Source organism: Equus asinus, chromosome 23 (assembly GCF_041296235.1).
Source record: "Equus asinus isolate D_3611 breed Donkey chromosome 23, EquAss-T2T_v2, whole genome shotgun sequence".
NCBI lineage: Eukaryota > Metazoa > Chordata > Mammalia > Perissodactyla > Equidae > Equus > Equus asinus.
The window spans coordinates 48163755-48189729 of NC_091812.1; the positions used below are offsets into that span (position 1 = coordinate 48163755).

General features: G+C 37.7%; 1 protein-coding gene across 10 annotated transcripts in view; it reads left to right on the forward strand.

Annotated features, from left to right (window-relative positions):
- Positions 1-25975, forward strand: part of CCDC171 (coiled-coil domain containing 171) — a 295440-nt gene that overhangs the window by 93543 nt on the left and 175922 nt on the right. For 8 of the 10 annotated variants that reach the window (XM_070495543.1, XM_070495541.1, XM_014843487.3 and 5 more), the window contains 5 exons: positions 6605-6707; positions 19347-19453; positions 21216-21305; positions 22345-22545; positions 25144-25311. In XM_070495543.1, coding sequence (XP_070351644.1) covers positions 6605-6707; positions 19347-19453; positions 21216-21305; positions 22345-22545; positions 25144-25311 — 669 coding nt within the window. The remainder of the gene's footprint in view (positions 1-6604; positions 6708-19346; positions 19454-21215; positions 21306-22344; positions 22546-25143; positions 25312-25975) is intronic. The other 2 variants (XM_070495542.1, XM_070495545.1) reach the window with 1 other exon arrangement.

Below are 25975 nucleotides of genomic sequence, written 5' to 3' on the forward strand. Positions count from 1 at the left end.
CCACCCTCCCTGCGTCTCCAGGTGTTCCCCAACCTGGAAGCTCCCCAAACCCTGTCCTTTTGGGGTTTTATGGAGGCTTCATTACGTAGGCAGGAGTGATGAAATCATTGGCCATTGATGACTGATTCAACCTGTATCTCCTTTCCCCTCCCTGGACGTTGGGGAAGTTGGGCTGAAAGTTCCAGCCCTCTAATCACAGGGTTGGGTCTCCTGGCAACCAGCCCCTATCCTTTGGTTATGTAGGGGCTTTCCAAAAATCACCACATTAACATAAACTCGGTTGTGGTTGAAAGGAATTTGTTCTGAATAACTAAAGACACCCATTTCACCTTTATCACTCTGAAGCTATTTGAGGAACTAGGAACAAAACTAAATATTATAAAAAAAGATGCCCTTATGGCTCTCATTAAGAAATTACAAGGATTTTAGGGAGCTGTGTGCCAGGAACCATGGAGGAAGACCAAATATATATATTTCTTACTATAAATCACAATATCATAGAATGTCAAATCAGTGTCTAAAGATATATTATTCCATAAATAGTTTTTGGATAACTGGCTATACATAAGAGGAAAAAATAAAACTAAATCCTTGCCATATTGCTTGTATCAAACAAATTTTAGATTGATGAAAGAGCCATAAAAGAGGAAGATGAAAAAGCACTGAAAGAAAAAGGGAATTAAGTGTTTTGTAATCTTGGAGTAAGGAAAGTATGACACAAAATCTAGAAGTCCCAAAGCAAATTATTGATAAATTTGATCACTTGCTTCGGCGGCCCGGGGTTTCACCAGTTCGGATCCTGGGTGTGGACATGGTACTGCTCATCGGGCCATGCTGAGGCGGTGTCCCACATGCCACAACTAGAAGGACCCACAACTAAAATATACAACTATGTACTGGGGGCGCTTTGGGGAGAAAAAAGAAAAAATACAATCTTTAAAAAACTGCAGCTTTATGTTTAGGAATATAGTTGGAAGACAAATGACAAATTTGCAATAATGATTTACAACATGTATGACAAAGGGAATGTTTCTGTAATTTCCCAAGGACTGTTATATATCACTAAGGAAAATATGACAATGTAATATAAAAATGGGCACATGATATGAAAAGACAGTCATAGAAAAGGAAGTACAGATACCTAGTAAATATATGAAAAGATGCTTAATCTTATTTAAAATTAAGAAACGCACATTAGGGCCGGCCTGGTGGCGCAGCGGTTAAGTGCGCATGTTCCACTTCAGTGGCCCAGGGTTTGCCAGTTTGGATCCAGGATGCAGACATGGCACCGCTTGGCACACCGTGCTGTGGTAGGCATCCCACATATAAAGTGGAGGAAGATGGGCACAGATGTTAGCTCAGGGCCAGTCTTTCTCAGCAAAAAGAGGAGGATTGGCAGCAGTTAGCTCAGGGCTAATCCTCCTCAAAAAAAAAAAAAAAAGGAAATGCACATTAAATGCTTACCATTGGAAAGCTGTTGGGAAATAGGCATTTATACTGTTTATGGTAGTTTTGTTACTGAGCCCTAAGGGACCAGTGTCCTGCAAGTGGGTCCTTTTGCCAGGAGCTGATCACGCAAATAGAACAAGACCAGGTTCCAAATAGCAGAGCAGAAACTTTATTCATTGATCAATGAGTGGAGGAGGCAGAGCTCATGCTCTAAAACACCTTCTCCGCAAAGGGAAGGTGAGAAGAATTCTTATGGGATGTGAAGGGGGAGGGGGTCTCTGAGTCATCACTCGGGGTGAGGCCATTTGGGGCTTGCGCAGATCTTCCCTTCCGTTTTGCACACATTTCCTTTTGCACATGGCACCCCATTGCCATCTTGGACCTTTCTGGTTTGGACTGCTTCTGCTGTTTGGCCATCTGGCAATGTTCTGCCTTGGTTCCCATAAGCAGGCACAACTTAGACGTGGAAAATGTTTTAGGGACTCCCCTGGGTGACAGTATGCTCTGATGGGACTCTTTGGAGAGCAGTTTGGTGACAGTTGTCGAAAAGCAGTTGTACTTACTCTTTCATCCATCAAATCTATTTCTAGTTTGTTGAGTAGATATACTTGAATGTGCATGCAAAGATATGCAAGTGCACATACAAGGATGTGTATTGTAGTATTACCACTAGTAGCATAAAATTGTAAGTAACCTATAAATCTTAGCAGTAGGGGACTGGTTAAATTAACAATACATCTAAACAATGGAGTATTATGCAACTAAAAAAAATTTGTGATATGGAAAGATGTCAGAGACATACTAAGAATGGAAAAGTAAGTTATATAGTAGTGTTTATACATGATCCTATTTGAAGAAAAATTATACATAGTATATATTTTTTATATAAATAAAATTTAAAAATTTTTTAAATTTAAAAAATTATATATGTTAAAGTTTCTTTAATTATAAAGCCAACTGTAAATAAAACTTACCTGTGAGGATTGAGTTACCTTCTATTTGTCTTTATTTTTTTAACTGTCATAATATAGGTAAACTCAGAGAATTTAATAGAATATTTTTATTTATTTATTTATTTATTTATTTATTTATTTATTTATTTATCTTTTTGAGGAAGATTAGCCCTGAGCTAACTGCTGCCAATCCTCCTCTTTTTGCTGAGGAAGACTGGCCCTGAGCTAACATCTGTGCCCATCTTCCTCCACTTTATATGTGGGGCACCTACCACAGCATGCCGTGCCAAGCAGTGCCATGTTCGCACCCGGGATCTGAACCAGCGAACCCTGGGCCTCCGAAGCGGAACGTGTGCACTTAACTGCTGTGCCACCGGGCTGACCTCTAATAGAATATTTAAATATTTAATAAATAAAAGTAACTTTATAATGTATTATCTTTATATATATATAAATGGTGCTTTATAAATACTTTTTAAGATAAACTTTGGTGGCCCTTGGTAATATATTCCATTTTGATGCTTTTACTTTTTTATTTTTTAACAACTGAAACGTGGTGTTTCTTTTTCTATGAATATGAACCTTACATTGGTCTGTGAGTCTGTGTTTTGATAATATCCAGAAATCTCCATCTGGGCCTCTTAACTCAATTGGTCCTCATAGCTTTTCCTAATACTCTAGTAAAGTGCATGTATATCTTCTGTAGAAAAGTGTTTTCTTTGTTTGTTAGCTTGTTTATTTACTGTTTTTCAAAAATCTAATGAAATTTTTGAATAGATAATGGGTACACATGATACAAGATTTCAAAGATGCAAAAGGTTGTGCAGTGAAAAATGAAACCTCTCTCTTCCCAGGCCTTAGCCACCAGATTCTTCTCTTCCCAGGGGCAACCATAGTTACTACTTTCTTGTGATTCTGTGCAGAGATTCTCGCTACATTTACAAACATACACACACAGACATTTTACACATATGGTAGCATATTAAACAGACTGTTCCCCTTCTTTTTTTCCCTCTGTTATTAACTTGTTTAATATTACAACATTAAAAAAAGTCTTACTGATGGTTTGCTAATGCAGGAAACTTGAAGTCTGGTTTTGCTTCTGTTTTGCATCCTAACTCAGAGGGCTTTCAGTTAGACCTTCTATCATTTATTTTATAGAACACACTTTTTTCACCCCCTCTTTTGTTTTTAGCTTAACAACAGAGCTTAGAGGTCTTTCTATATTAATACATGAAGAAGAGCCTCCGCTTTCTATTTTAAGTCTGTGTTGATGAATTGTAATTGACTTAACACACTTCTGTTGATAACATGTACTATAATTTATTCAACTATTTAACTCTTATTTTAGATACTTGGTATTGTCGAGGTGCTGGAGATACACTAGTGAGGCCAAAAAAAAAAAAAAAGATTACATTTACTCCCCTCATGGAGCTTATATTCTATGAGATAGACATTAACGAAAGACCTACTCGAATACCATAGAATCATAATTGTGATGAGTGCTGAGAAGAATCTAATAGAGGGAATTGATATAGTCAGGGAGGTAAAGGATAGCTTTTCCGAAGAAGTGATAATTGAACTGACGTCTACAGAAATAATTATTAGTTTGCATATTTTATGGATGTATTTTTGTCATGTGATAGCTGTTCTCCCATTTCTTCTGTATCTCCTTCACCAGTGCCTCAGGCTTGTCAGCTTTTAAATGTGCGTAAGTTTTTCACGTACTAAAAAAAACCTCTTCTCCGACCCACTCTCCTTTGCAGCTACTGCCTTTATCTCTGTTTCCCTTCTTACCAAGAAAGGGTTATCTAAACTTCCTGATTCTATTTACTTATCTCTCAATCAATTAAGACCCAAAAAATTCAGGCTTAATCCTCTTTAGCCTGTTGCAGTCTGGGTTATGACAGATTTCATCAAGCTGACCAATAACTTCCATGCCCAGTGAGCACTTTTTAGTCTCCATTTTGCTTGAATATTCTGTGACATACAACTCTGTCCTTGAAATGTTCTCTTATCTTGGTTTTTGTGATGCTATACTCTTCTGTTTTTTCTTCCTTTTTTTTCCAGTCTTTGCTGGCTTTTTCTTTTCTATTAAATTCTGGAGTTCCTTAAGGCTTTGTCCTAGGCTCTTTTCTCTTCCTATCAAACACTCTCAAGGCAAAGCTTCAGGTCATACCTGTAAATGATTCCCAAACCTATGCCTGACCTCTCTTCTGAGCTTTACACCATTATGTCCAGCTGCCTTCCATATTTTTCTACTTTGTTTGTTCTTTGTTGGTTCAAATATATTTATTTAGGGCCTGTTATTTGCCAATCTTTGTGCTGGTGATGTGGGATCGGTGAGCCGAGGAGTCGAAAGAAAGATTTCTTAGACTCTCAAGATCTGGCAGTAGTGCTCTTTTATTTAGAGAATAGTGTGGAATAGCATGGGGACAGGACCCATGGGCAGTCAGAGCTTCTGCTGCCGCTGCTTCTGCTGCCCCCGCTGGCATGGGGACAGAGCCCATGGGCAGGCAGAGCTGCTGCTGCTGCCCCCGCTGGCATGGGGACAGGACCCATGGGCAGGCAGAGCTGGTGCCAGGGGACAGGACCCACGGGCAGTCAGAGCTCCTGCTGCTGCCCCGAGTTGAGGGTTAGGGCTAATTTTATAAGGCATGGGTATGTGAATCATCTCTTTACAAGACAAAGGGAAGAACATGAAAAAAAGTTAAAATGCTATCAGTGCAGGTGGGATATGGTCATTGGGTGATCCCATGACTTTTAGACAAGAATCAAATCGGATTAAGTAAAGGTTAGAAAGGTTAGACGCCACCACCCTAAACCAGTTACATGAGATTGCCAGACAGCAACCAACTTAAGTTCTTGCCTTCCCCATTAAGAGCTTCTAGGGACAAGGTCATCTCTCCTTCTTCTTCCTGGTACAGAGAGGGAGGCACCTTTTACAGATAGAGATTTACCTTACAAATGTAAATGTGTCCCAACAAAGGGGCAAACAAATTCCACTCCTTGGAGCCTGAATCTCATCTGTAGTTTTAAAACTAACCAGCCTAAAAATCCTCATCATAAGCCATTTTAAAATTAAGCAGCCTAAAAATCCTCATCACTGGTACTGGGAGTGTCTTAAAGGTGTCTCCAATGGAATATGATTGAAACAGAATTCAGATTCATACTCCCCACCCCAAGCAAGCAAGTAAATAAACAAATAAAAACAGCCAAAATAAGACCTTCTCTACCTCCATTGTTCTCACTCAACAACTGAAATCTACTCAGTTCTCTTAGCCTGAAACCTTGGGATCAGTCTTGACTCCTCCTTTTATCTGAGCACTTTCCCAACCTTATCCAGTCCAATCTAGTTCAATCCAATCCAGTCTAATCCCATCAATGTAGTTGATCCAGTGTAATGTTGCCAAGGTCTGGCCTTTGCACCTTCCAAGTATCATTCCACTTCACACACCCCCTCACCCTTTTTCACTGCTGAGACCTTGGCCTAAGCGGCCATCGCCTCTCGAGTAGACTGCTGCAGGTCTCTAATTGGTCTTACTGCATTCACTTTTTTTTTTTTAGATTGGCACCTGCGCTAACATCTATCGCCAATCTTTTTTTTTTTCTTTTCTTATGCTCCCCAAAGACCCCCAGTACATAGTTGTATATTCTAGTTGTGAGTGCCTCTGGTTGTGCTATGTGGGACCCCCCCATCAGCGTGGGCTGATGAGAGGTGCCATGTCCGCGCCCAGGATCTGAACTGGTGAAACACTGGGCCGCTGAAGTGGAACGAGAGAACTTAACCACTTGGCTACGGGACGGGCCCCTGCATTCACTTTTGACCACTCTCTGGCAATTGGCCACGTGATGGCAACCATATTCCTTAATTCCTCAGTGTCTCAGTTTTCTTATCTGTAAAATTGGGATAATAATAGCCCTTTCCTCATAGGTTTGTTTGTGAGGATAAAAAGAGTTACTACATATAAAACCTTTAGAATAATGCCAGGCATTAAGGCCTCAGTAAATTGTTATTGAGACCTTGTACACTGTTACAGTAAACCAAGTAAAAGATATGATTAAGATAGAAAAAGGTTTATTAATAATAGATTTAAATGGAGTAATTATCAGATTGTACTTAATTGTGCTGTATATGTTCACCCAAAAACTCTGCAGCAATGTGTGACCTTATTATGTGTAATTTTTTTCTTAATTAACAGGCTAAGAAGCACCAGGCTTTTCTAGTAGAGACATGTGAAAATAATGTGAAAGAATTGGAATCGATCTTGGACAGCTTTCCTGTGTCGGGCCAGTGGACATCAGGTTAGTTGAAGGTATGAAATGACAGATGCATCTGTCAATGTTCCAAAGTCCCTACATTTTGGGAATTCTGCAGATGCCTCTTACAGTCCCTCATCTCAACATGTTTTGATCTGATGACATGATCAGAGCAGTTCTCACAGCAGTCAGTTGGCCTAGCTGGCTGGGAAAGGGTGATGGAATGTGGACCTGCTGTTGTCCTCCCAGAACTTGATTTACAAGTGTTGGGGTCTGTATGATTGGACAGACAAGGGCTCACTTGCTGTGTTCTGAATCCAACTGAGAAAAAAGTCCTTACAGTCTACCTGCAAGGGGAACAGATGTTTCCATCAAACTGAGCCAAATTCTGAGGCAACCTTCAGCAACTTAAAGGTCATGCATTCAAAAGGTTATGTAGGACACAGGCTGTAACATAGTGCATATTCTACACTATTGCTTTCTAAGCTGGTTTTCACCTTCATTTCCTACTACCATACGTATATATTCTCCAGATAAGAGTGCTTTGCTTAGGTAAAGTGTTTTGACTTTAGTATTAGCACACTTAATATGATAAAGGACTATAAAAATTGTGTATTAGGTAGGCATATTTTGGGAACTAGTGAAAGCATTAGTCGGCTCATGAATGCTGTTCATGGTTTCTACTTCATTAATTTTTTCTGTTTATGCCATTGTATGTGCTATAGTAGCTCTGACTGAAGTACTTTTACTTTTTTACCTCTGTTTTCTTTGGCCATACTATTGGCCTTGAATTATTTAGTTGTTTTCTGACTCAGTTATGTTCCTCAAAAAGCACCTAAAATTGAATTCCTTACACTTGAAAATTGAGCTCCACGACTGTTTTTTAAAAGAATCAAACAGGTATCTGGCAAATGAATTCTTTAGGAAACTCTGAAGTTCAGGAAAGTTCCTTGTCCTCAAAAAAGCAGAAATATATGATCAAGGCCCATTTTTACCTTGTGCATCTACAGATCTCTATTGGTGACCTATCAGAAATTTAGTGTGCTTTGCTATTATCTTTTTCGGGGTCTGCTTTTATTCTTGATATTCTTTTAGCAGTAATTTTATGAAATTAACGTGTAACTTTCTTTGTGTTTATTTAAACTTTTTCCAAAAGCATTAGTGTTTCATAGTTTCTTACTGTGGAAAAATCAAAGAGTATAAAAATGACATAAAAAATAGATATCCAGTTTTCAAATATAGTTTGTGAAGCTTTGGATAATAAAATTTTCTTTTGCAATGGTACTGTTTTATTATTGAAATGTAGCATTGTTTAATAGTATTAGGATCTTTAAAAAATTTTAAGTTATTATCATAGCATATCTTATGCCTCAATATTATTTTAAATATTTCCTCAGAGTTGAATTAGAAAAGCTAAGAATGGTCAGATCATGTCTCCTTTGAGTTTTAAAATGAAATCATTGATAATAAAGCAACTTACAAGCTATTACTAAGACTATAGAAAAAGAACTGTCTTCTATTAAAGTTTTTCTTTTTATACTTATCTTTTAGTAACTACCCTTTTTTAACTTCCTAGTTTCCCGTATATATGCAAACCCTCTATATTACAGAGAAAGAATTTCTGGAAAAGGGACAGTGCACTGAATTAGTGATTTTGTACTCTTGTAGATTGGTCTTTGTTTCTGTACTGTGGTGGTTCTTCACTCTTGTACCCCCTGAGAACTGTTCTTCTCTGGTCTCTGGTTTGCCTTGTAGAGGCTGACCTCTATGGACTGCATGATCTGGGCTCGTTTGCCCTCTGGCTTCTGGTTAGATTTAGACAGTGGGTCTACCAGCAGGAGGTTAACAGCGTAGAAGAAGAAGGATAAGAAAAGAAAGAAAGGAAAGTCAGAGTATTTATTTCTCCTGCTCCCTCTGCTCCAGTGCATTCCTGTAGTGGCTTCAGTTTTCAGCAGCCACAGCTCCTGTCAAGCAGGTCCTCTTCCACAGCTGTGGCTTGTATTGGACTGTGGTGACAACATTTCCTCCACTTGACCCTTTAGGCTTAGGCATGGTGTTGGTTTTCCATTCTTGCTTGTTCTTGGTGCCTCATCATATCTTACTGCTTCTCTTAACCTGTCCACGTTTCTGTAAGTAGTCTCCTCATTAAATTCTCTTCTGATGAACTCTTCTCAGTGTGCCATCTCTTTCCCTGCTGATACCCTGACTAATTCACATACCTGCTTGGGACCTGTAGGGGAGGAGGACATTTCCTCTCCCCAAATGGGGGTTCGTCTAGCTGGAGAACGAATTAAATTCACATGAGACAGAATAGCAAGAGAAAATTAAACAAAGCTTTATGAGGAACCATGGCCCGGGGCCTTTCTTCCCGAAGGAAGAAAGGGCACCGAAGAAGTGGGGTGCACAGAGTGGTTATATAGCCCAAAACGGGGTGTTTCACATGTGACTGAAACGTCCCTCCCACAATAGTCACAAGATTGCCCTGTCGGCACAGCGCTTGATGGACACAGCAGGTAGTGGTCTGCTATCTCGTTGGGCGTAGCAGGAGGCAAGTGGATTGTCTGGAGCTGGGTGGTCACAGGTGAGCTCGGCAATCAGTTCCTAGCCTAAGGAAAGATGCTTAATCCTTAAGAAATGCCAGCGTTGGGAGGGGGAGGGAAGTTAGTTACAGGAGGTTACCAGACTAGCACAATAAAATGCAGATTTAAGTCTTTGCCTTTGGCATTGATTAAGAGCTTTTAGAGAGAAGGCCATCTCCTTTCTTATTCCTGGTACAGAGAGGGAGGCACCCCCTACAGATAGAGATTTACCCTACAAATGCAAAGGTGTCCCAACAAAGGGCAAATTCCATTCCTCAGAGCCTCCTTCCCTGTCCCAGTTTATCAAAAGCAATCAACCTCAAATAGTCCTGATACCAAAGAGACATATCTTGGGGTGGCCAATTCCAGGTCCCCACAGTCCTGATCTCATTCTTGCTCTTGGCTTCCATGAAACCATCCTGTCTAACTGTAAGGACTCCCTTTTTGCTTACACCAGCTCAGGTTGGGTTTTTGTTACTTCTCTAAGCGGGACATAAATAATAAACTTTATTGCTCAATATTTTATTTTATGGAAGAGCCTGAACAATTAAGATTGCCTACTGCATTAGACCTGGCTTCAGCTACACAAAGATGACCAAATATTTTGTTCTTCCCAAATGAAGTAACTTAAAAACTTATCCTAGGCGAATAAAAGGATATGTGTGTGTGTGTGTGTGTGTGTATGTGTGTGTGAGATATACATAGGCATGTATATATCTCACAATATTTATGTCTTTGAGAAAAAGTCTGTTTCAAATAGGGACATATTCTGACTATGTGATGGTAGCACAGCCTTATAATTTATTACAAAGTTAATTCAGTTATCTTGGGGAAGCTTTCCAGAGAGATCCTTTTTTTTGCAGCTATGACGAGTAGGCAATCGTGCTTTCCCCCCTTTTATTACCTCTTCATACCTTTCAGCTAAATATATACTCTGTCCCGCCCCCCATTTCAGGAAAAGTAATCCATGGTAGAAATTTAGAGGGATGGTTACAAAAAAAATTTTTGACTTGCTCTTTAAAATGGAATGAATGAAAATTATTTTCTTGAATGAATTTTAGTCCAGAGTTGACAGTAGTTGGCAAGTGTTCTATTCCCTGTCTTCTTCAGATTTTGTGGTCTTCTACATTAAGAAATCTTTCTGAAGCAAGAGCAACCCATCAGCTTATCTTCATGTGACAGATAAGGTAAAGTTTCAGTTAGTCCAAGACATTCAGGCATCTGTTTCCATAGAGATTTCACCTGATCTCCTCACCAATGGTCAGTGTGACAGTTTGTACCTTGTTTCCTAATGCCTCCAACACCTCCTTCCCATCTGGCTAGTGTTCTCTCTGCTTCCACCTTGCCCTCCTCCAGTCTGTTTTCTCTATCGCCACCAGAATGATCTAACATGCTCTAAACCTTGCTGGGCTCTGTATTTCACTAAGAGTAGACACCAAAGTGCGGGCAGTGGCTTGCAAGACTCGACCATGGGCTGCCCCTACCTATCCTTTATCACCCTTTTGACCTCGTCTCCTACTACTGTCCCTCTCCCTCCTTCTGTTTGGACTCCTCTGGCCTCTTGCTGTTTCTTGAACACACCAAGCATGCTCTTGCCTTGGGGGCCTTTGTGCTGGCCATTCCTTCTACCTGGAAAGTTCTTCACCTAGATATAGCTGTATAGTTCTCTTTCTTGTCTTCCTTAAATCTATGCTCAAATCACATCTTCTTACTGAGGCTTACCCACTATCTGTTCCCATGCCACTTGCTTCACTACCTCTCTCCCTATTTTGTTCTACTATTTTTTCCCCATAGCTTATTGCTGTCCAACATTTCTAACATGTTACATGGTGCATTTGTTATTATATCTGTATTGTCAGGGTTCTTCAGAGAAACAGAACCAATAGGAGATATATAGATATATATAAGAGGAGATTTATTACAGGAATTGGCTCACATGGTTATGGAGGCTGAGAAATCCCAGGATCTGTCCTCTGCAAGCTGAAGAACCAGGAAAGCCAGTGGTATCATTCAGTCTGAGTCCAAAGGCCTTAGAATCTTGGGGCTGCTGATGTAAGGCCTGGAATTGGAAGGCCCAAGAACCAAAAGCTCCAGTGTCCGAGGGCAGGAGATGGAAGTCCCAGCTCAAAAAGAGAGAGAATTTGCCCTTCTTCTGCCTTTTTGTTTTACTGGGGGAAGGGCCGGAGGTGGGTGGGGCGGGCCAGTGGATTGGATGATGTCCATCCACACTGGTGAGGGTAGATCTTCTTTATTCAGTCTACTGATTCAAATCCTAATCTCTTCCAGAAACACCCTCACAGACACACCCAGAAATAATGTTTTACCAGCTGTCTGCACATCCCTTAACCCAGTCAAGTTGACACATAAAATTAACTATCACAATATCCAAGCTCCATGAGGGCAAGGATCTTTGTCTCTTTTATTTAGTAATGTATTTTAAGCAGCTAGTACAATACTTGGCACAAAAAAGGCACTCAATAAATATTTGTTGAGTATGAATCAATAAAAGCATGAATGAATTAATATCAAGTTGACGGTCTATTTTACATTTTAATTTTTGAGGTTATAAAGTAGTCCTGGAGTTTCTTTCCAAATTATAGCAATCTTTTGGGTAGTAATCCATAAGGAGTCACCAAGAAGATTGTCCTTCAGTGGAAAAGATGTACAATCTAACATGGGTCATAGAAATGGCCCTTTGATTGCCTACTATCATTAGACAAGATAGCCTCAGTTTATTTGATCAGGGACATTTATATCCTATTTCTGTTTTCTACTTTACACTGAATTTGAAGCATGAAAGCTGCTCATATCTCATTTATTTTCTGGTGGAAAATCATATAGTAGGGTATGTATGGGGAGAAATCCTTTCCCACTTTGAACCCGTGTAGTCTTTCTGCCTCAAGTGTTTCTTCTAAAACAGTTTCACCTCTGCCTGAGGATGTTAGCAAACATATAGAATGTGACTTTTCCTTCATTAAGTTCATGAAAGAAGGTTTTTCTTGCGGCTCAGTCTTGGGTCCCCCTCAGGGTGGTTGACTTTTCTGTTGACTGAGACAGACCCCTCCAACCTTCTTCAACCTTTCCTTCCTTGAGGAAATCATTTGTCATACTCCAGAGGTATTCTTGTTCTTTTGACTGGAGAAGCTGAAGGACCCTAGGAAATAATAGCAACAGTGTTTGATGCCTTTAGGCATGTATATATCACCCAGGAATTGTGCTGTCTCAGGGACTGCTCTTTGGAAAATCAGGACAAGAAATTGGACTTTTCTTCTCTTCTCTCCTCCTTTATTTCTTTAATAAAGGATTATTGCCTAGATCTAGTATCTTCTTGAGAATTTTAATTGTTCCTGTGAACCTCATGACTGGTGCTTTTATCTAGAGATTCCTGGGTTACTGAGAAGCTGAGAATGCATATAAGAGCAGTGCACAGGCCTCTTTTGGTGTCATTTACCAGTTTCTTCTCTCTTACTTCCCTCACCTCCCAATTCACTAAGGTTTACAAACCGAATTTGCCCTACTTCATCATGCTCCTGGCTTTGGTTTGTGAAGTCCAAGGGAGTGAGTTCACTGAACGTGTTCAGCGCTCTTTAATGGGATCGTTAATTAATCACATGATTATGGAGGCTGAGAAATCCAAGATCTGCAGTTGGCAAGCTGGAGCCCCAGGAGAGCCGATGGTATAGTTCCAGTATGACTCTGAGGGCCTGAGAACCAGAGAGCCGAGGGTGTAAGTTTCAGTGTGAGTCTGAATCTAAAGGTAGGAGACCAATGTCCCAGCTTGAAGACACTCAGGCAGAGAGAGACTTCTTTCTTACTTAGCCTGTGTTCTTTTCAGGCTTTCAATTGATGGTATGAGGCCCACCCATGTTGGGGAGAGCAATCTGCTTTACTCAGTCGACTGATTCAAATGTGAGTCCTCATAGACAGAAGCATCCTCATAGACAACCCAGAAATAATGTTTAACTACATATCTGGGCCCATGCCCCAGTCAAGTTTACACATAATATTATTAACCATCACATCCCCTTTTCTCCCTCCCCCCAGCTCCTGGTAACCACCATTCTTTCTGTTTCTATGAATTTGACTATTTTTTAAAGCATGCCTTTTTTTTTTAAAAAAGATTTTACTTTTCCTTTTTCTCCCCAAAGCCCCCCCGGTACATAGTTGTATATATTTTTTTGAGTTGTGGGTCCTTCTAGTTGTGGCATGTGGGATGCCGACTCAGCATGGCTTGATGAGTGCTGCCATGTCCTCGTCCAGGATCCGAACCGGCAAAACCCTGGGCCACCACAGCGGAGTGCGCGAACTTAACCACTCGGCCACGGGGCCAGTCCCATGACTATTTTTTAGGTACTTCATACAGTGGAATCATATAGTTTTTGTCTTTGATGATTGGCTTATTTCACTTAGCATAATGTCCTCAATGTTCATTCATGTTATAGAATGTGACAGGAATTCCTTCCTTTTTAAAGCCAAATAATATTCCATTATATATATAAATCACATTTTGTTTATCCGTTCATCTGTTGATGGACCTTTGGGTTGCTTCCACCTCTTGGCTATTGTGAATAGATGGATGTACAAATATCTCTTCAAGACCCTGCTTTCAATTCTTTTATATATATACCCAGAAGTGGGATTGTTGGGGCATTAACTTTTATCACAGAACGTGAGTATACTAATGGATGCCTTGTGGGATCTTCTGCATTCTAGACATACTCTTCCTTACACCACTTTTCCCTTGATAATCAAGACCAATTGTCCTGATACAGAAGAACTTTCTTTGCTCTTTGGTTTCCTGGCATGAGGAGTCCAGAAATGCCCAGGTGACATTCTCAGCTTCATTAATTTTTTTGGTGAGGAAGATTGGCTCTAAGCTAACATCTGTTGCCAATCTTCCTCTATTTTTTGTATGTGGTATGCCGCCACAGTATGGCTTGATGAGTGGTGTGCAGGTCTGTGCCTTGGATCTGAACCTACGAACCGTGGGCTGCTGAAGTGGAGTGCATGAACTTAACCACTGTGCCACTGGGCCAGCCCCAACTCAGCTTCCATTTTAATGGAACCATTGCTGTGTCCTATGGTAGACGCATTTCTCCTTTGGGAATTAAGACTTAGACCAATAAAACCCAGTTTCTGGGATGGGAAGCAGACATTTCACTAGTGGAACATTATGTATTACAGTTAGATGATCCACTCCCATTTCCAACATTTGATTCCAGGATCTATGAATCCTGGCTGTGGTAAAAACACACCATATATTGATTGCTGGCTCAGAGCACATACTGTATCCTGGAAGTTATTATCCTTATTCCATAAAATATTACCATCCAGCCAGTGCCATGAATCTTCAAAAGACCATTCTACTGTTCTGTATGTGACCTACTTCAGAATGATGGGAAACATAGTAAGACCAGTGAATTCTATGAAAATGAGCCCATTTCCATACTTCATTTGCTATAAAATGAGTTTCTTGATCAGAAGTAATGCTATGTTGAAAATGTAATGGTGAATAAGGTACTTTGTAAATTCACGGATGACAATTTCAACAGAGATATTATGGTCGGGGAAGGAAAATCTCTATCTGGAGCAAATAAGTAAGAATTAATTTTCTTAGTAAGAATAAAGCATTGCTTTATTAAGCGATACTTAATAAAGCATTTGTAATCGTATCAGTCTTGGTGAATGGAAGTCTATGTTGCTGAGCCCATGTATTTACCTCCATCCTTGCTGCCATGACTCTTTTGTTGTAAGGATCTCTGCAGTCTTTCTAGGGATGTGGTATTACTTTTGATTTATTATTTTGGTAGGTAAAATTTCTAGCGACTTCCACTGCTTTTTTCCTATTTGGTTTTCCTCTGTGAATTCCTCACTCAATGGGTCAGGTAACCAAAATATGGACATTGTGCTAGTTCCTGCATTTGTCTTTTCTAACTGTGCATTCCCAAACTGGAGAAATAACTCTGAGGTGGGTTCAGGTACCTGTTGGCCCCACTGGAGATAGACCTTAGGCACAACTCAGTTCATCACTGACCTCTGTAAGCTCCTAACTTAGGCTTACCCTAAGTAGTGAACCACAGTGGTATTTTGGATCTCCAGGATTTAGTGTCAGCTCAGACCTAGTGTTCAGTTATCCCTATTAAGTGTACTTAATTCCCCTTCCCCAGTGCATCGTCACCCGGTGACTGGTTGCATGTTTCTCTGAGGAAGGCTGGGAGGAAGATTTACAGTGTAGTCTTCTGGTAGTATGTGAGGGTTCCTAAAAGGGACCCATCCTCTTCATTCAAGGGGCACTGGGTCTGTGAACCAGCTCAAGTCTGAGAACTGGTTGAGGCTCAAGAGTCTCTTTTGTGTTGGTTTAAGTCTTGCTTCTGGTAATCAGACTTAGAGCTTTTCTACTTATACAAATCAAGTAACACTTAGAGTGCCTGTCTATTTTACTCCTAGGAACAACATGATCAGTTAGCCAATGCCAGCACCCTCCATGGGTAAAACCATTTTGTTTGTTGCTTTGATTCCACCGCCCAATATAGTAACCATGTCCATTTTGTCTCTGGAAATTAAGTGCTACCACTTGGCCTGTGTCACCTGAGATCCCATCATCCTTATTGAATTCAGGGAGCCCAGCTTGATGGTACCATTTCCCACTGCTACCCATGATCTTCTAGCAACACAGAACTTATCAAGGACCTGGGGTTCCCCTCACCTTGGTAAAGGAAGTAGTTTTTGGACTTTCCCGGGAGATGTAGTTGCGGGTGGGTGAGCAGGACTTGCATAATACTCTCTATATGTTAGAAAATTTATGAGCCATTTTCCTTAAAAACTCCAGAATGGGCTTCAATGTTTGCAAGATAATGAAAATGTTTGTTTATGATCTCAGTGAATAAGATGAGTTAATATACAGAATGTAGTCTGAGTTTGGAATGTATAACTGACTGCTACATGTTTATATTTAGTGCTTTTAAAATGAAAAAGAAATTTTCTTAATCATTAACGTATTGAATTTTTGGATTTCTCAGTTGAAAATAAAACCCATTTGAATGTTATTTTCTGTGTTTTACTATGTGACTAAGAATCAACATCAAGCAACAGGATTTTTTTTTCCTGTTTGTTGTAAGGATGAACTCGACTACTCATGTTCTGTAATAGATATCTTTAAAAACAAAAAGCTCAATCTTTTGTCTTATATTTTCTCTCCATTATTTCTTAATAATTCTCCCCTTTTGGGGTCTTGCAGGAGACTTAAGGAGATTAAGAGAATGGTTGAGAAGGTGGAGGAGATAGCCTCACCTCATTCATTACAACTTATTCTTTCTACTGTGGACCTATATGTTACTGAGCTGATAACACCAGCTTGAAAAACAGTGGTTTATCTGAGTCACATAAAAATATTTAGTTTTTGAGATTGTCTAAAAGGAAACATTTAGAAGAGAGCTTAGAACCTTTTCTTCTACCCCACTCCCTCCTGTGGGCTACTAATTCAAAGAAAAGATTTGCCAAGGTGTACCCAGACTTTAAACATACTAAAAATGAGAGAGAGAGATTGAAACAGGCAGTGGTGATGTGAAAGCATGGTGTGGCATCCATGTACAGAGACACACATGTACAGGGGGAGGAACAGAGAAACACAGAAGATTTCTTGTTGGTGTTGTTGAAGTATAAAACGTTCTGAAGTGTTCTGTTTCTCATTTGGACTTTGACCACTGAAAAGCTATTTATGACTATTTGATTTTTTTTACTTCTCTTTGTATGTGAGTTTTTAGACTTTCCTTTGCTAGGATAATTTTAGTACTCTATTATTTTTTGGGCCATTATGTAGTGATTAGAATATTATTAGGTTAAATCCAATTAGTCACTAAGTTCCTGGGTCCTGAGTGACCCTTTCTTTTTATTTGTAAGCATTTTGTTACGTTAAGGGACCAGTAAGTATTTCTTTTTGTAATAGATGTGAGTGGGACATAAAGTGTACTTTGTACTTCAGCTGAACTTTATTGTATAAACATTTTCAGGCAAAAAAATTTGTTTTATGTAGAGCATAAGAATGTGCATGGGTCAGTAAGGAGAGGGCATTTTGTCCCCTTACCCCACAACACTCATGTTAAGATGAGTTTATTCTTCTGAATTTCTAACAGGAAGTTTTCTCTCTTATTGCAAAAGCCAGCAGATTTCCCGAGTGTCCTTGAATGATTTATTCATGGCCTACTTATGTAGTAGCAAAAGAAAAGAATTATACATTACTTTTTTTTTTATCTTGTGCAAGAGAGCAATTTTAAAAAAATATATTTGGTAAGACCTTTAATAAAATTTTTAATGAGTTGTCTTTCCAACTCATAGTCATTACAAAGAGCGCTGTCTCCTCCATTATCATGGCTCAGAGGAGTCTTTTTTCCCCCCTAGCTGGAATATGTGTTATTTCTGTATTATTTTGGGTTTTTAAGTTAAATATTCTTCTGTTTAAGAAAATCTGAGGTGTACTCATACATAAGATAGTGTTTAAATTATACCTTGATGAATGTAATAAATTTATTAATAAAATTTTTTCCATGATTAAAACACTAAATATCATCAATACTGTGAGATTAATAAAGTTGGTTTATCATCAACCAAATAACTTTTCCCCTTTCTTCCTCTTTTCTTTCCTTTATTACTGCCTTCTTCCCCCATCCCCCAAAGTTCCAGCAATTGAATACTTGAAGAATGAATGAATGATTTCATGTAATTATTTATTTATTATCTTTCTGCCTCTTTTTTCTTTTTTCTTTTTTTGGGGTGAGGAAGATTGGCCCCGAGCTAACATCTGTTGTCAATCTTCGTCTTTTTTTCCCCCTCAAAGCCCCAGCTAGGGAAGTAAGTCATTCTAGTTCTTCTATGTAAGTAGTAGTAGTAAGTCATTCTAGTTCTTCTGTGTGGGACATGGCCACATCATGGCTTGATGAATGGCATGTAGGTCTGTGCCCAGGATCCGAACTGGTGAATCCTGGGCTGCCAAAGTGGAGCACATGAACGTAACCACTTGGCCATGGGGTCGGCCCCTCTCTTCCTCTTTTTTGACTGTAAATTCTATGAGGCTAGAAACTACACCAATCTTGTTCACTTCCGTGTGCCTAATGCCTAGGATTAGTACATAGTAGGAATTCAGTAAATTAGTTGAATGAATGAATCAATGAATAATAAAACATATATTATAAATGCTTCTTTTAAAAATTATCTTTGTTGAAAATCCGTTTCTTGTCTGTTGAAATATTTAGATTGTAAAATATAGGGAGAAGTTATAATAGGAAAGGAAAATATTTTTAATAAGAATGTTTTTAAATTTGCTACTTGTTTTTTAACAGTTAAAGAGTACTACAATAAGCAATCAATTTAAAGTGGTTTTTGAAACTAAACTTTTGATTATTTTGGATTAATATTTTGAACTACGTTTGACCATGTGACCTTGATTAGCTGAACTAACTTATGGCCAACTAAATTAAAATAGTTTGAGGACAAAATATGGAAATACTCATATTTTTACAATGAGTATCCGTTTTAAGGGTTTTAATTGAAACATGATGTGGGCCTCTGTAGATAATAGCATTTTTATTATTTATTTCAAATTGTAACTTGAGAATTTTAAGGATTGAAGAATATTTCCAAGTATAACAGAAAATTATGTGCTCTTGGGTTCAGAAATTATTATTTAAGCAAAATAGGCCTGACTGATCAGAAACACATAAGTGTACATAACTCTCCCAAGCAATGTTAGTGTAGACTGTTCAGTTAATTGTTGGATAACAGGTGTGTGCAAACACTTCAGTTACTTAGGAGATAGGGAAAAAAAGAAAAGAAAGAAAGAGCTCACTACTAACTACACTGTGGGCCGTGGTAAGGTACAAAGTAGCCATAAATTTGAACTTGATATATTATGAACTTAATTTGACCACTTGTTAGAAAGGCTATTTAATACTTGGCTCTACAGCAGTACACTTTGGAGAATAAGATTCCGCTCAATGTTTCATAATATCTTTTCAGCTCTTATCCACTTTTAATAGCTCTGTTACTATTTGCTTAGCTTTTGTCTCTTTGTGACTTTAAGACTGTATTTTCATCCTATATTTTTCTCTAGGCATCCACAAGGACAAAGATAAACCTCCCAGCTTCTCTGTTGTCCTTGAGACTTTGAGACGTACCTTGACAGATTACCAGAACAAGCTGGAAGATGCATCTAATGAGGTAACATTGCACTGTTTGGCTCCACACATATAGCCTTCGGCCTGCAGCAGTCCGTATTCCTTGCTTGTTACAAAGGTCAGAAAGATTGGGAATGTTGAATTGACAGCTTCACAGATACAAAAAATAATAAATTGTCTGTCACTGTTCTTTCTTTCAGTGTGGCCTAAAGTCGTGTCTCACTTAGGTTTGTGTAACTCTTCACTCACACTATTATTTTCAATGTTATAAAGACTCTGTCACTTTTTGGTCTTCAACATTTATCTATTTTAATTTAACAAAAGCTATGCAAGTCATTGAAGTTAATATGTGTTATATTTAAATGTAAATGTGTTTTTATAAAATTGGGAGTGGGTAGTGGAAATTTAGGTTTTGTCAATATTTTAGGTTAAGTTTTCTACAAATTGTGGAAGTCAATAAAAACATGAAGTTAGTTTGCATTCTCTAAAGGGAGTAAAATATTGTCAGAAGTTTTTAAAAACAAATGTAGCCTGGAAGCTTTTAGTTTGCTGATTGAAAAAGCTGGTGCTTCTACTTATTATCTCATTTGTATTGTTTATGTGACTTTATTGTTTTGTTTATATGTGTGGGTTGATAATTTTCTTGGATATTAAAATATTTTATGAATTTATACTTTAAAAATTGAAGAGTTTGCTTAGTTACATCTTGTATTAGAGAATACGAAGTAATTACATTAAATACAATTAGCAAAACAACAGATTGTTTGAACCAAAACAAGCTACATAGCATGGAATTTAATGTTTATCCTTCTGTTTATATGCTTCTTTCATATACTATAAAGATCATGAAACCATTGCAGTTCACATTTCAGAAGAGGCTTATTTTACTTTAGTTTACTAAGGTGAACAAAGAAGGAAAAGTGAGTCTTCTTAATAACCTCTGTAACTGTTCAAAGGCGTAAAGGAAGTGACTCTTGAAATAATTAAATTTCTATAAAGAACAAATATTGCTAAGTCTTTCCCAGTGAGACAAGACAACTTGTGTCGTTAGTAGTTTATGAGCCTCTTCTGAGGCCTGGGTCTGGAGGCTGCTGGGGAACTAGGAACATATTACCCACAGCGAATTGTTATTTGGGAGGATGAATGTCACATGATCCTCAGCACAGTTGAAAAGTCGACTCAGCAGGCTTTGGCTTAGTAATGCGCTTTGTTGTGAACCAGTGCCAGAGACAGCAGTGGGGAGACCAAGGGGGTGGCTGCAAAGAAAGCAAAAAGAGCAATCTGACAGAAAGAAGAATGAACTGTCAAAGAAAATAAATCACAAGCAGAGCAGGACCAACTGATGACCTGCCACAAGCCTTCCCAGTAGGACTGCATGTGACCGACCCTGAAGTTGTCATATGGAGTGAGAGACCAGTGAATACCCTCATGATGTACAGAGCAGTCTTCTGCTCTGCCCTTTATTCTTTCCTTATAGATGCCACTGCTTCTGGCATTTTGGTCCAGTAGGATTTTAAGAATAAAGTTATATTTGTTTACAGTAAGAATGAAATCCTTTATCCAGACATCAGGAAAAATACAATGGCATCACTGACATTTTAAGCTTGAATGCTTTCTTTTCTTTTTAGCCATGTGAGCTTGTGACAGACGTTACGTAGTTAACCAAAAGAAATAATTTTTTAAGACTCTTAATTACTATTGAAAAATTTATAGTAAGTAACCGCATGAAACACATTTAAAGATTGGCTTTCAAGTTACCCATCCTTGAAAAATATAAAAAAGTTACTTACATTTTCTTTCATCAGCTAAAGAGCATGAATGATGCTAAAGAAAAGACATCTAATGAACTTGATTCTACCAAACAGAAGATAGAATCTCACACTAAAAATATAAAGGTATTATGATTTAGAATAACTTTTTCCTCTTGTATTAAGAAACAAATATAATTATTTAGAGAATATTTTTAAGTAGATGTATCTGAAAATATATCTTCCTATTTCTTATTAAGTACATTTGGATATAATTTTAATTTTTTATTTTTGATCATAGTAACAAAAATGTTTTCATTAAAAAAAATCTTGATTAGAAATTGTTTTGTTTAGAGGAAAAATTCATTTCCAGGTTTAATTATAATACTATAGATTTGAAAAAATGATTTAAGATTTAAAGTCCATCCTTAGATACATATTAAACATATTTTACATAAGCACATCAGTATTTGGAGTCAATTTTCATCATTTTAGGGTGGAGCCATTGTTTTTAGTACATCATGCCTAGTGATGGGCTGAGACCACACCTGGCTAAGATCCAGGACAACAGTTTATTTTATTTTCTGCACTAGTTTTAGGTACTACATCTTTGCAAAATTATACTGAAGGAACTCTCAGAGTTGCTCAGTATTGTTGGAATTTTTTAGTGTTGGTTCATGTTACGTTTGTCATGGACATACTCCAGTAGAATTTGTTAAGGTTAAGGATTAAATGGTTCAGCAGAGTCTTATGCCACATATTTGAGATTTGTATTAGTATTTGGAATGTCATTGGGAAGAAAATGTTTTTATATTAAATGTAAGGGATTTATTTTTTAAATGTTATTTACATGTTACTTAAAATTTTTTGAGCCTACCAAGTTATTTTTTTATAATAGGTTGAAAGGAAAACTCCCTTTCCAAAGAGCTTTCTGGAATAAGCTATCTTATTAACATTTTATGTTTAAATGTTATAACAACAAATTTTCTAATTTTCAAGCTAAAATATTATACTTAGGAAATACATTCAGTGAAATACCTTGATGTTGAGTGTTATAATCAAACGCTTGCCTTTGTGCTTCTTTTACGTTAAAGCTTTGGCAGTCTTCAGTATGTATTTGTGTTTGGACCCCCACTCCTTTACTGGCCGGCCTTCGTGCAACCTCTTTATTTGATATCTCTGACAGGACCTTCAGGATAAACTGGCTGATGTCAATAAAGAGTTAAGTCATTTACGCACTAAATGTGCCGACAGAGAGGCTCTAATAAGCACTTTAAAAGTGGAACTACAAAACGTGCTGCACTGTTGGGAGAAAGAGAAGGCGCGAGCAGCCCAATCTGAAAGTGAACTGCAGAAGCTTTCCCAGGCTGTCCATAAGGACACGGAGGTATTACCTGCGACAAGATCACTGTCGGCAAAGGCCTTTCACTAATCTCAGATTTCTAAATTTACATACATCAAGTGACTATTTTTACTCTTAGGTGATTTAATTCAAAAAATTGTTCTGAGCTGACTGTTTTGAAATATTCATGCCAGCTGCAAAATCAGTCACTCCATTACTCTTGTGTCATCTTTTTTTGTGAGAGAAGTAATATAATTTAACCCTTCTATCACTTGTACAATTAATTTTCTCTGTTCAGAGCATCATATCTCAAGCAGCTATGCTCATAACAGTTCTTTCAAGCTTTGTCTGTTTGCCAATGACAAAGTTATTTTTTATTTCAGTAGTTTAGTAGCTTAGCCTGGTGGAAAGAATATGTTTTTTGTAATTGAAAGAGCTAGACTTGGATAGTGGTACTTCTTTTTACAAACTGTGTGAATATGCACAAGCCACACAGCTTAGTTTCCTTATTTGCAAAACAGGAATAATATCTACTTTAATAAATAGCCTCCTTACTCTTTATAGTAATAGGGTATTAATCAAAATTTAGAAAAATACAAGTCCCACAAAATTAAAACTTTATTTAGATGCCCTAGAGAGTTGCCTATCCATTTTTATTTATTAATGGCTTCTTAACATATTATGACAAAACTTTCATATTCTGTATGAGCCTGTGTGAATGGAATTGTTATCTTATATTTTCTTTTACCCGTGGGATCTAGAGCTAGCCTCTCTAGTGTGGAACTGGTTTGTCTGAGTCGTCCTGCATATTGAGTTCATTACTCCAACAAATATGAACATGAATGCCAAGAGAGTAAAAAGGAAACATTCTTTCCACTCTTCTTACAGTCTGGGATTTAAATTGTGTCCACATGAAGGGGCTGGAATTGTTCTACACATCAGATAATGATTAAAGTGAAGGAAACTGGAAGCCTGACTGTATTGTAAAGTCAGCGTGTCTACAGCGTTGTGGTTGGGTTCAACATGTGTGAATTGGTTTTGGATCTTGAGATTCTCTTTTCACGCCAAATGGATGATTACCATGCATGGTTTATCACAGCCCAAGCAAAAAGGACATAATGGCGACACAATGAATTATCCTTGAGGATGAACTCAATCACTTGGCAAAATGAGGACAGGAAAGATTTTAGTGCCTGAATGTTACATTTGGTTAGTTATATTTAATAAGATTTAAAAATATCTCAACCCAGTTGAACATGCAAAAGACATTTTTAATTGCTTAAAAAAGAAAAAGACATGGCATATTTATGAAGATTCTTCTGATATCCTAACTCAAGTTTGTGGTTTTAACTACACATTCAAATTTTTTTTGGTTTTTAAATTGTTATATTTGGACGAAAGTAAGGTGGCATATAAGGAGAACTAAAGATATACGTTTTGAAATATATATAAAATATATATTTTGAAATATAAACTTTCCCCACAATTTCTAATGACAAAACCTTTATGTATGCTATATTCAGTTTTTCTTATCTGGAAGATAAGAATTTCCACTTTTTTCCTCTTAAATTTTTTCCTTTTAAAAGTTTTCTTTTCCTGTTGATCTATTAAAAAAGTCTTGAGGGAACTTATTTTATCTACATGAAATGTTCATTTTGCAGTTTCAACACTACCTTGTCTTAAGTTCCATTCTTTGGAATTTCATTGATGAAAAACCTTATAAAAACAGCCATTTGGCATTTTATTAGATAAACTCTGTTTGTTCAAGATGGGATCAGTTTTTTACTGAATTCTACAGGATAGTGTTTCCAGGTCATTAAACAATGGATAGTCTAGTTACTGCAGTATATGTAATTTTAAATGACTTTTTTTTTTTTTACATATTTCTAAGTGGACACTTTTGAAAGTATGTCTTGGGCAGCTATGTCCTTTGTTTTTTTTTTTTGGCCTGTTACTTTGTAGTATTTAAACACCTACAAATGCCCGGTGTGCCAAATCCTATATGAACTTATAAGTGGGGAAAACAAATGAGCCCATCTTCCATATCTTTCATATCACGGTCTGCTTGGCCTAAGGGGCTTGGGATAGATTTCCTATAAGTGGTAAGTAAACTGCAATCTCTGGGGGAGGAAGAAAGCTGAGTAATTGTGTACATGTAAAGTATAGATATTGGTATAACTTTTTCTTTGACAGAGTTGAGTAACACTCCTCTCTATATTGGGTTTTTTACTTAATTAACATCTGTATTGGCAAATGAAAATATGAAATTATAGAATTACTATACTGACTTCCAATTAGAAGGGCTTAGAAACAACTAGTCCAGGTACCTCCCATTACAGCTGAGGAAGGTGAGGCCTGAACAGGCATTTACTCAGTAGTAGCTGAGCTGGGGTCAGAACCCCTGTCTTTTGGCTTCTAGACCTCAGATTTTGGTTTTGAATACCAAATGTAAGCAATTTCCAGTTTATATCTATTGCTCAGTTTTAAATGTGAAAAAAAAGGTCACCAAAATGACAATATTCTGAGACTTGAGTATTTTAATTCCTTTCTGGATTTTTGAAATAAATTCTTCACCATGTGTGTTATGTGTTTTAGTTATTGCAATGTTTATATACTGGAATTAATTTCTCTTTGTCCTTACAGGAGAAGCTAACCTTCCTTCATACCTTGTATCAGCACTTGATAGCGGGCTGTGTGCTCATGAAACAACCAGAAGGCATGCTGGATAAATTCTCTTGGTCTGAGCTTTGTGCAGTCTTGCAGGAGAATGTTGATGCCCTGATCGCAGACCTCAACAGGGCTAATGAGAAGGTAACTGTCCTCAGGCACCAGATACCTCTATTAAATTCAGTGACATTTGTCCACATCACAGTATCATTAAGAGGGGCTGACATTCATCTTATTTCAAAAAGAATTTGGATGTTAATAATTCAGTACCATTAATTATGGCTTGTCTACAACTCAGTTTGATGCCATTGCTGTGGGCATGTAAATGTGACTGAAGTCTGTATGAAGTCTCTAAGCTCCACTTTCTGTGCAGGACATGCTAATACTACTAGCCAGTATTAGCCACAGGGACCTAATTAAAAGAAAATAAATTAATCTTACTGATGAAGCAATTCAAAGAACTTAGTCCTTTACATTAATAAACCAACTCTTTATGTTAGCATAAAATAGAAATAAGATACAGTTATTCAAAAACATGATCTTAAAATTCTTTGCTTAGGAAATAACGAAGTGCTCCTTTAAAAGCACTTAAAAATTTTAAATTATGTTTATGACTTATTTCTTGAAATAATGTATATTACAAAACTCATTCAGTGCTTTAGAATGTAAGAAGTATGTATTGTAGGAGAAAACAGTAGATTTTTATGATCACTTTATCATTCACAAGCCTAGGAATTAAGTCTTTCAAAAAAAATTTAAAGACCTTTTGGTTATAGAAAATTGAAATGGCTTAGCAGACCAACATATG